Source organism: Eutrigla gurnardus (genome assembly GCF_963514095.1).
Source record: "Eutrigla gurnardus genome assembly, chromosome: 21".
In the NCBI taxonomy this organism is placed as follows: Eukaryota; Metazoa; Chordata; class Actinopteri; order Perciformes; family Triglidae; genus Eutrigla; species Eutrigla gurnardus.
This window is the reverse complement of record NC_139932.1, coordinates 18,751,676-18,763,873: the sequence shown is the minus strand read 5'-3', so window position 1 is coordinate 18,763,873 and position 12,198 is coordinate 18,751,676. Positions and strand designations below refer to the sequence as shown.

The window sequence follows — 12,198 nt, the reverse complement described above, 5'->3', positions numbered from 1 at the left end:
TAAATATTTAATATAAATACAATTTATGTATGTTTTTCCCCTTAGATTTGAGAAAAAACTGTTATTTTCTGCAGCAATGACTCACAGTTCTTCCAGTTTAAGAGGAGTCATAATTCCTGTCGGTACCTGAACGCAGCCGCGGTGTTGAGTTCACGCCCCCCGCCACCTCGTAAACCCCTCCTTCCAGCGGGGAACGGTAGATATGCGGAGTATGTGGCGGCGGAGGACGAGTCTGCTGCCGGGGTTGTCTGGATCCACACGTCCGGCTGGAGCCGAGTCACATCCACGTCCATCCCGACACCGCAACCTGCTTTTAAATACACAAAAACATCGACGTTAAAGGTAATTTACTTTTAAAACCCTCACACATTGTTTGCTGTAAGTCAATACTGCAGATTCCAGACTGTTTAACTGACTTAAAAACAAGTAAAGGGAATATATTTACGTGGAATTTGTTGGTTGAAGAGGGGCAAATGTAAGTTATTAAAATACGTTTTATAACAAACATGGCAACATTACGAGCAATTACAATAACGCCAGGTTCTAAGTAAAAAAAACGTATTTCTTTTTAAAGTGACTTTAATAATTGTATATAACGTTAAAAACGCGTTCATAACCGGGATAAATAAAGTTGTAAACAGCAGTTAGTTAGCAACATTAGCTAGCTAATGCGTTAAAAACGTTGTTGGGCAAAGTTAGCTTAAAACAAACAAACAAACAAACACGCTAGCCTTAATACACGCACAATATACGTCCCGGTGTTATATATGTACGTTATAACGTCAGTAATAACGTCAGCTTTGTGATTTTTTATAACGTCAATGTACTTTAAGGTAATAATTTAACCTGTATGTGTGTTGTACGTCACAGCTAGCTATAAAAAACAATAATCCTCAAATTCAACAGCTAAACTTATTATATATCAGTTTGTTTTTATGGGTCTTTTTTAATAGTTTGCCTTAAAATGTTTGTAACAAATTAATTAATTAAAAACCAGATGCTAAGTTTGTGATGTAGTCCAGAGTCTTGTGTAAAAACATAAAACAAAAACAATAAAATGTCATTAGTTCTGGTTCACTGGAACATTTAAGGGTCCAGCTATGATCTCAAAGCTGTCCTAAAAATGTAATTTCTTAATTATATATCTCATTATGTGAACGCCTGGGTTTTTGTACCTAAAAAAGTACCTAGACGTTATATACTCGAGTAGAAGTACAGATACAAACAAAGAGAGTAATGGGTTTATAAATAACGAGCCTATAAACATCGTAATGTGACAAGACCTACACAAACGCACAAGTAGTCAAAATAAGTATAAAAAATATAAATGACACCGTGAAGTACATTGCTGTCATATTAATAAGAAAATAAAAAAACTCAAATGTCTTTAAACTAAAGTAACAAGAGATTAAAAGTCAAAAGTCGACCTGAAATTCTCCTTTAAGTACAGAGACTGAGCCCCGGACCCTCTCATCACTACCCAGACCCCCCAGACCCCCCCAGGGACCCGGCTCGTGGTCTTCTTTTGATCCTGCTTCGTGCTTGGGCCTGTTCCTCTGGTCTCTAATCCAGCTGGGGAGGACGATGAGCGACTCGATTTATAGCCTTTCTGTTCTCTTTCTCAATTAATAAGCAATAATAACGGCGCCTTTTTAATCGTGGGTGATTAAATGTTAAATTTGGCCCTCGTGGAACCTCAACCGACGCCCCTCTTGACGTTTTACGACCTTGTAATTACACATTTGCACATGTGAGGAGTGAACGGCTGCTTCGTGTCATCGTGTGTGTGGTTTGAAAACAAAAAAACAGTGTTTGCTTTACGCTCACACTCCTTCACTGCTGTTTGTGTTGTGTGTCCTGCACTCAGACAACAAAAGCCGTAAAGCGGCGCCCCCAAACATTCCTTTGGGTATTAGTCTGCCCTGTTGTTTAGGCAGACGTCGTCCTGTTGCTTTGTTTTTGGTGTTTTTTCACACGGCGGTTTCCTGGAGCTGTGGCTTTTCCACTTCAACCTGAAGCAACAGTAGAAATCTAGCAATACAGGTTCTCAACGGCAGATTTATTACAATTAAATGCATCTTTTTTCAAGGAAAATAAGTCACATATTCCCTGTTTCTTAAGATGCCGAACTGGGGAGGAGGCAACAAGTGTGGAGCGTGCCGTGGGACGGTTTACCACGCCGAGGAGGTGCAGTGTGACGGCAAGAGTTTCCACAAATGCTGTTTTCTCTGCAGTAAGTAGTTTAATGTTTAACGAGTGTTTTTTTGTTCATGTTTCAGCCCAGGAAGTAGCAGCCGGACGTTCGTTTCCCAGCACTGAATGTCTGACTTTGTGTAAACATCATCAATATCACATCGCTCGTCATACAGAGGGGTTTAACTCATTGTATGACATCATCCCATTAGACTCATATTTTTAACATCAAGCCTGGATTTGGGCTGTTTGGGTCCGAAAGAGTTGCATTGTGGGAAGTGTAGGACTCGCCCCAATGCGGCGACACTAAAAGTTAAATAGGACTGAAGGCTCTTGTTGAAGAAATTACACAATTTTAGATTCGAGAACGGAAAAGCAGCTCATTCACCCCCGAAAAAAATGAAACCTGGCAGACGAACAGTGAGAGGCGTTGTGAAAAAGGGTAACGTGAACTTCGTGAATGGGGGGGGGTCACGGAAAGTTAACGCATCAGAGCCAACTCTTCAGACGTCCTGAGTTTTATCACGTAGACGAATGTCCTCATCAACCTGCTGGTGTTGTTTGTTTTTCTGAACGCCGCGTGGCCTCGGTCCAAGCAGACCGACGGGTAAACTCCGCTTCACCTCTCTGCAGCTCGTTACCGGGAGGCCGGGACGTTTCCCATCCTCACTCATTGTTTGTTCACTTCACACCGAGTTATTATCACTCCGTCGCTCTTCAACTTCCAATCACACTCGCTTTCATTTAGCCGCGCCGTCGGGAAAAGAAGAACCAAAAGCAATCCGAGCCGTTCCCGTACAACGGCAGCTTTGTCCGACGCTCCTGCTGAGGAAGACGATGAGCAAAAAAAAAGGGGGGGGAGGTTCTCCTCGGATCCGGTTCTGTTTGACCTTCTACGACATTCACCCCCGACATACGACATTTCTACGTATGAAAGGCAGCTACACACACAAGTACGACTTGTTTACTGCGGCTTCATCTTTTTGATTTGCTTATATCCTCTACAGGCAGACAGACAGGCAGATAGACAGACAGGCAGACAGACAGACAGACAGACACACAGACAGATTTTCGTTGTGAACGAGATCACAGAGACGGTTTTTCCAGTTATGTGAAATCGAAAACCTGTGTGTCGCTCAGTGCAGGCGAGTGTGTGTGAAGAATTCAAATAATCCCACCACCAGCCAGTGTGTGTGTGTGTGTGTGTGTGTGTGTGTGTGTGTGTGTGTGTGTGTAGTCTTTAAGCCACTGTAATGCTGTTGTTTTCCCCAACAACAATGCATTCTTTACTCATGCAAACCTGCCAAATACACATATTTTCTCATACAGCTCCGAGTTTGAATCTAATAAATCCTGCGATGACATCAGAAAAACTAATTATGATATTTAAAAAAAAAGAAGCCTTTTCTTGTCATTTATAGGTTGACTTGAATATTTTACCGGTTGACTTAAAAGTGCTCAACACGGCCTCCACACGGCTCTCAACAGGGTGGCGGCTAAGTCGGCGGCTAGCAGCTCACAGCGACAGCAATGTCATTTCAAGATTCAAGATTTTGTGAATGTCATGTACTGAAATGTCATACTGTAATGAAATTCTTAAACTCAACTTCTGAAAAGCAGAAATAAAATAAAAATAAAAGTAAAAAATAAGGTAGAAATAAAATTACAATTAAGAGCTTTGCTGCTTTGTTAAATCAGCTGTAAGATTATTAGAATTACAGTGTAGAGCAGGTGGACGTGAGGTAGCTGGTCGTGCACGCTCACGTGCACTAAAAAAGCATTACATGTGACACGTTACACGTAGATCTATGCTTTTCTAGATAAGCTCATTCTTTCCTCTGAGAACATTTCAGCCTCACCCTGATGGCAGAAAGATACGCTGGTTCTTTGTTAGCGGTGATGCTAACTCCTTGTTTCTGTGTGTGTGTGTGTGTGTGTGTGTGTGTGTGTGTGTGTGTGTCCTCAGTGGTCTGCAGGAAGGGCTTAGACAGCACCACGCTGGCCATCCACGACCAGGAGATCTACTGCAAGTCGTGCTACGGGAAGAAGTACGGCCCCAAAGGCTACGGCTACGGTCAGGGGGCGGGCACGCTCAACATGGACCGGGGGGAGCGGCTGGGAATCAAACCCGAAGAGTAAGTCCACCCGCTCTGCAGCGTTTCCCTCCCTCCTCCCCTCCGTGTGTGGATGATTAACAAAAAGCAGCACAAGATGTACAGATTTAGATCCAATTTGGCAGGAAAACAAAACCCTCACAGTGCTGCCAGTAACACTGGAGGAGTTGTTTTGTGCAAATTTTATAGATTTAATAGAACACAAATGACATCTTTGAAATGTCTGAAAAACAAAAAAAAAAGGGATCATTCATATCACTTAATTGCACAAAGTGGTTGACGAGGTCAGCGAGTTCGCCGTCGTTTCACGAACCGCACGCAACACATAAACACGTGGAAAACAACAAGATACTTAACGTAGAAATCATAAAAACTAACGGCCTCTTCACTGCTCGCCACCATCACGATGTTTTTCACCAAATATTGTGAAATGTTTGATAAATAATCACCCTTGATGTGGATAAAATGACTAAGTTATTACAGCTAAAGCGGTCTGTTCAGGAAATGACATCCCTTCACTGTAATGCAGGAAAAGCCATATAAGGATGTAACGATATCTATCTATCTATAGATATGCTTTTCTGTTTCTCGCTGCCTGAACCGAATATTTGTGAGAAAAGCAGAGAAACCTCCTCGTGGTGAATTATTGGCTCGTCGTCCAACTTTCAAATCCAAGAAAAAGAAAAAGCCTGACATTTACAGGAATGAGCTAAGAGATTAATACGTCCTCTAAATGTGCCGCTCCACTGCTTTCCAAGTGGCTCTATGACACGAAACTCCTGTTATTACATTATTATTAAACACATGATGTGAAAAGCACTAAAATAAAACGAAAACAGGGAGAAAACGCACCCTGGATGTTAAGCCCCGCCTCCAGCCGTCAGGTGATCGGCGTTATGAAAGAGTTGATTATGTAAGTGGCCCTTCCTCTCTGTCCTCCGGCCACAAAGGGCTTCATTCAGGGGCCACTGGGGGCTGCCAGTCACCCATGGGTGACCGGCCCCCGCTCGCTTTCTCACCGCCGGTCCACGAGGACAAGGGGGGCGTGCCGGGTTTATTTCTAGTCTTTAACAATGTTATCGCAGACTTCATGAACAGATGTTAATTGATTTAGAAATGAATGTTTAACTGATACATTAATGAGGTATTTATTACGGCGTCGACAGACTCGGTTCACCCTCGGTAAATAAATAAAGGAGGAGGCAACGAAACTGAAAATCAGATAATAATATCCATCCATCCATCCATCGTCTACAGCTTATCCTGTATTCTTAGTGGCGGGGCAGATATAATCATTATTTTTTTAGAGAAAATAATAAATGACAGCGTTTCTTTTCTGGGGACCCACTTATTAATAAACAATAACCATCTCTGCATCACCTTATTTGATCTCAGACACGTAAACCTTACAGTTCAGCTGAGTTACGTATAGAAATAAATCCTTTTAAGGCGAAATAAACAGGAAGTCTCTTTCATTTCCTCTCACCATTAAAACAAACTGTCCAAGTTAGCTACTATTATCAGAGCAATAAAGACATTAAGGCTGCCCCGTGTGGCTCAAATGTGTACTGCAGGTGAAAATGTCCAATAAAAGACGATGGAAGACATTTTAAAGGATCAACTTCAGCCTCTAGATGACATCATGATGACAGACTAGAACATTGAGATGTGAGATGATTGTGATTCATGTGTTTTCTCCCCCGGCAGCACACAGACTCACAAACCGACCACCAACCCAAACCCGTCCAAGTTCGCCCAGAAGTTCGGAGGTTCAGATAAATGTGCCCGGTGTGGAGACTCAGTGTACGCAGCGGAGAAGATCATGGGGGCGGGCAAGGTGAGAGCGCCATCCTCTGGAGATGTTCAATAGTTAAGGTTAGACATCGATGTTTAATAGTTAAGGTTAGATATCCATGTTTAATAGTTAAGGTTAGATATTCATGTTCAATAGTTAAGGTTAGATATCGATGTTTGATAGTTAAGGTTAGATATTCATGTTTAATAGTTAAGGTTAGATATTCATGTTTAATAGTTAAGGTTAGATATTCATGTTTAATATTTAAGGTTAGATATTCATGTTTAATAGTTAAGGTTAGATATTCATGTTTAATAGTTAAGGTTAGATATTCATGTTTAATAGTTAAGGTTAGATATTCATGTTTAATAGTTAAGGTTAGATATTCATGTTTAATAGTTAAGGTTAGATATTCATGTTTAATAGTTAAGGTTAGATATTCATGTTTAATATTTAAGGTTAGATATTCATGTTTAATAGTTAAGGTTAGATATTCATGTTTAATAGTTAAGGTTAGATATCCATGTTTAATAGTTAAGGTTAGATATTCATGTTTAATAGTTAAGGTTAGATATCGATGTTTAATAGTTAAGGTTAGATATCCATGTTTAATAGTTAAGGTTAGATATTCATGTTTAATAGTTAAGGTTAGATATTCATGTTTAATAGTTAAGGTTAGATATTCATGTTTAATCGTTAAGGTTAGATATTCATGTTTAATCGTTAAGGTTAGATATTCATGTTTAATAGTTAAGGTTAGATATTCATGTTTAATAGTTAAGGTTAGATATTCATGTTTAATAGTTAAGGTTAGATATTCATGTTTAATAGTTAAGGTTAGATATTCATGTTTAATAGTTAAGGTTAGATATTCATGTTTAATAGTTAAGGTTAGATATTCATGTTTAATATTTAAGGTTAGATATTCATGTTTAATAGTTAAGGTTAGATATTCATGTTTAATAGTTAAGGTTAGATATCCATGTTTAATAGTTAAGGTTAGATATTCATGTTTAATAGTTAAGGTTAGATATTCATGTTTAATAGTTAAGGTTAGATATTCATGTTTAATAGTTAAGGTTAGATATCCATGTTTAATAGTTAAGGTTAGATATTCATGTTTAATAGTTAAGGTTAGATATTCATGTTTAATAGTTAAGGTTAGATATTCATGTTTAATATTTAAGGTTAGATATTCATGTTTAATAGTTAAGGTTAGATATTCATGTTTGATAGTTAAGGTTAGATATCGATGTTTAATAGTTAAGGTTAGATATCCATGTTTAATAGTTAAGGTTAGATATTCATGTTTAATAGTTAAGGTTAGATATTCATGTTTAATAGTTAAGGTTAGATATTCATGTTTAATAGTTAAGGTTAGATATTCATGTTTAATAGTTAAGGTTAGATATTCATGTTTAATATTTAAGGTTAGATATTCATGTTTAATAGTTAAGGTTAGATATTCATGTTTAATAGTTAAGGTTAGATATCCATGTTTAATAGTTAAGGTTAGATATTCATGTTTAATAGTTAAGGTTAGATATTCATGTTTAATAGTTAAGGTTAGATATTCATGTTTAATATTTAAGGTTAGATATCCATGTTTGATAGTTAAGGTTAGATATTCATGTTTAATAGTTAAGGTTAGATATCGATGTTTAATAGTTAAGGTTAGATATTCATGTTTAATAGTTAAGGTTAGATATTCATGTTTAATAGTTAAGGTTAGATATCGATGTTTAATAGTTAAGGTTAGATATTCATGTTTAATAGTTAAGGTTAGATATCCATGTTTAATAGTTAAGGTTAGATATTCATGTTTGATAGTTAAGGTTAGATATCGATGTTTAATAGTTAAGGTTAGATATTCATGTTTAATAGTTAAGGTTAGATATCGATGTTTAATAGTTAAGGTTAGATATCCATGTTTAATAGTTAAGGTTAGATATTCATGTTTAATAGTTAAGGTTAGATATTCATGTTTAATAGTTAAGGTTAGATATTCATGTTTAATAGTTAAGGTTAGATATTCATGTTTAATAGTTAAGGTTAGATATTCATGTTTAATAGTTAAGGTTAGATATTCATGTTTAATAGTTAAGGTTAGATATCCATGTTTAATAGTTAAGGTTAGATATTCATGTTTAATAGTTAAGGTTAGATATTCATGTTTAATAGTTAAGGTTAGATATTCATGTTTAATATTTAAGGTTAGATATCCATGTTTGATAGTTAAGGTTAGATATTCATGTTTAATAGTTAAGGTTAGATATCGATGTTTAATAGTTAAGGTTAGATATCCATGTTTAATAGTTAAGGTTAGATATTCATGTTTGATAGTTAAGGTTAGATATCGATGTTTAATAGTTAAGGTTAGATATTCATGTTTAATAGTTAAGGTTAGATATCGATGTTTAATAGTTAAGGTTAGATATCCATGTTTAATAGTTAAGGTTAGATATTCATGTTTAATAGTTAAGGTTAGATATTCATGTTTAATAGTTAAGGTTAGATATTCATGTTTAATAGTTAAGGTTAGATATCGATGTTTAATATTTAAGGTTAGATATTCATGTTTAATAGTTAAGGTTAGATATTCATGTTTAATAGTTAAGGTTAGATATCCATGTTTAATATTTAAGGTTAGATATCCATGTTTAATAGTTAAGGTTAGATATCGATGTTTAATATTTAAGGTTAGATATTCATGTTTAATAGTTAAGGTTAGATATCCATGTTTAATATTTAAGGTTAGATATCCATGTTTAATAGTTAAGGTTAGATATCGATGTTTAATATTTAAGGTTAGATATTCATGTTTAATAGTTAAGGTTAGATATTCATGTTTAATAGTTAAGGTTAGATATCCATGTTTAATATTTAAGGTTAGATATCCATGTTTAATAGTTAAGGTTAGATATTCATGTTTAATAGTTAAGGTTAGATATTCATGTTTAATAGTTAAGGTTAGATATTCATGTTTAATAGTTAAGGTTAGATATCGATGTTTAATAGTTAAGGTTAGATATTCATGTTTAATAGTTAAGGTTAGATATTCATGTTTAATAGTTAAGGTTAGATATTCATGTTTAATAGTTAAGGTTAGATATCGATGTTTAATAGTTAAGGTTAGATATTCATGTTTGATAGTTAAGGTTAGATATCGATGTTTAATAGTTAAGGTTAGATATTCATGTTTAATAGTTAAGGTTAGATATCCATGTTTAATAGTTAAGGTTAGATATTCATGTTTAATAGTTAAGGTTAGATATTCATGTTTAATCGTTAAGGTTAGATATTCATGTTTAATCGTTAAGGTTAGATATTCATGTTTAATAGTTAAGGTTAGATATTCATGTTTAATAGTTAAGGTTAGATATTCATGTTTAATAGTTAAGGTTAGATATTCATGTTTAATCGTTAAGGTTAGATATTCATGTTTAATAGTTAAGGTTAGATATTCATGTTTGATAGTTAAGGTTAGATATCGATGTTTAATAGTTAAGGTTAGATATTCATGTTTAATCGTTAAGGTTAGATATTCATGTTTAATAGTTAAGGTTAGATATCCATGTTTAATATTTAAGGTTAGATATCCATGTTTAATAGTTAAGGTTAGATATTCATGTTTAATAGTTAAGGTTAGATATTCATGTTTAATATTTAAGGTTAGATATTCATGTTTAATAGTTAAGGTTAGATATTCATGTTTAATAGTTAAGGTTAGATATCCATGTTTAATAGTTAAAGTTATATATCCATGTTTAATATTTAAGGTTAGATATTCATGTTTAATAGTTAAGTTTTGTATTTTTGGATCATTGTTCATCTCCACATCGAGGGAGTAACTGAGAGGAAAGCCAGAAAGATGTTTGGACATGAACATGAACCGTCAGACTTTAGAATTGAGGCTCCTGCCAAGTCGATAACGAGCCGAGTCTTGGCTAAGGGGGAAGATTAATTTGTTGTCACGGTAACGCCGGCTGAAAGTGTACGAGGAGGACAACGTGTTGAAGCTTCAGGCTCTACAGAACTAACCAAAGCAGTAAAGAGGAAACCAGCGGTGCTGGATCCTGACTAACCTCTACACCACAACCCAACGGGGGGGAAACTGGTTGGACTGGAATTGGACCCACATGGGTTGTTTTTTACAGCGCTGAACCACATTGCAGGAGGTCTGGTGTGGTCTCCGCTAATGAGAGGAACACAAATCCCGTTTTTTTTTGTGATTGAAGCCGTTCCACGAAGTTTGGACGGGAGCTTCCTAACAGCTGGCGTTAATCGAGGAGGAGGGGGGGGGGGGGGGGTTCTGGCAGAGATTCAGTCCATGAAGTCACGGCAGGATGTTTAATTCATCGAGCCTCAGACGAGTTGCTCAGATGAAGAAGAGAGAGGGGTGAAGATTTGTGTTTCCTCTGAAAAGTGGGAGTGGAGCGTTTCCCGTCGCACGTGGATCGACCCGAGGGATGATGTCATCGGGCGGGGAGAGCCGTTAATGTGTTTCCTAACGGGAGGAAATCTACGAGGCTCACAGCAGAAGCTGTCATGTGTTGTTTATGATGTAATGAAGACATTCGGGCTGCTTTAAAACTAAACTCATCTCTCCGTCTTCGTAGCCGTGGCACAAGAACTGCTTCCGCTGTGCGAAATGTGGCAAGAGCCTGGAGTCGACCACTCAGACGGAGAAGGACGGGGAAATCTACTGCAAAGGTGAGAGGTCACCAACTCCTACCACAGTATCGCCATAGCGACAGGAGAATAAACACACCCCGACGTGGAAGAGTTAGAGCCGGTAGACCTTCAGCATGTTGGCCTCGTGTACTCACCGTTTGGGCCAATGAGACGGGTTAAACCGGAGTCACATGACGTCGTAACCCAAACCTCGTACTGATGAGGAGGAATGTTTTCATCCCGACTCCGTGGCTCTCATCGGGAACGTTTCTGTGAAGCAGAACTGACATGTTTTGAAAAGTGAAACACACAGAAAGAAAAAGTCAGAAATTCAGCGCCGGGTTGTCAAACCACAAGGCTGAGTGGAGGGTTTTTAAAGGTCACATGTCCGTGTGAGGTAAACAAGCGTTCCAGCTGGGAATCCGTCACTCAGCTGGTTTTCTGTGAGATCTCAGTTTAACGAGGATCCAACAGCAACAGGAAGAGGAGGCAGATTTCAGAGTTAGACGCTCCTCTTACCTGGAGAGCTCTTTAGTCCGTCGAGGTGGAGCTCAGCAGTAACTGGTTTCAGGTCAAACCAAGTTTGCAAACTGGAAGAAGGTTTTTTTTTTACTTGACATCTTAAAAAAATACAGTGACGTCTGAGAGCAGAGATTTGTTCAATGTGCTCTCATGATTTAGAAAGCGAGTCTCTTTGTTTAGCGTTTCTCTGACGCTTCAAACGTCAAAGATGAGGAAAATCTGCCTTCCCGTTTGACAAGTCCATGTCCTGATGGTGGCGCTACAGCAGCCGTCTAAAGTTATGTTCTAGCACAAAAACATCCGTCCACTTTGACCTGAATCGTTTCTCTCTTAAATCCTCCCGTTAAGCTCTGGCAGTCGATCTTTAAACAGCCGTTTTTCTCTCATAAATGTGAATAAAAATACATTTAGACATCTGTGCGTTGACCCGGCCGATGCAGAACAAACAAAAGAAAAATGAACATATGGAATCAGACCACGTGTTTAGTAATCGGGTTCCACAGGTTTGACATCTGAAAAGAAAATTAACATGTGATTCTTCCCTCCTTTGCATGAATCACATGACGTGATGTAAACGAATCAGGATGCAGCTTCGTTAACGACGACTCTTTGCCTCCACAGCGTGCTACGCCAAGAACTTCGGGCCCAAAGGCTTCGGGTACGGACAAGGAGCCGGCGCTCTGGTCCACGCTCAGTGACGGCTGACCCGGATCCTGCACCATGACCCCCCTCCCCCCCCCCGTGTGTTTTTTAAACAGTGAAGTAGGTGCTCATGACGTAAATAAAAACAAACCATTCACCAAACCCCCCAACGTGTTCACATTTGACCGTATTTTTATTATTAAAGCCATTAAAACTGAACCATGCCCATATGTTTACATCTGAAGCAGAGTTACAGTG

At 37.6% G+C, this 12,198-nt stretch overlaps 1 protein-coding gene across 1 annotated transcript; it reads left to right on the top strand.

Moving 5' to 3' along the window:
* The first annotated feature begins 201 nt into the window (after positions 1-201).
* On the top strand, positions 202-12,159 carry csrp2 (cysteine and glycine-rich protein 2). Its single transcript, XM_084039416.1, has 6 exons — positions 202-342; positions 2,122-2,233; positions 4,160-4,328; positions 6,015-6,144; positions 10,722-10,815; positions 11,920-12,159. The coding sequence occupies exons 2-6, from the start codon at positions 2,122-2,124 to the stop codon at positions 11,994-11,996; spliced, it is 582 nt and encodes a 193-aa protein (XP_083895542.1). The 5' UTR covers positions 202-342; the 3' UTR covers positions 11,997-12,159.
* Positions 12,160-12,198: the final 39 nt, after the last annotated feature.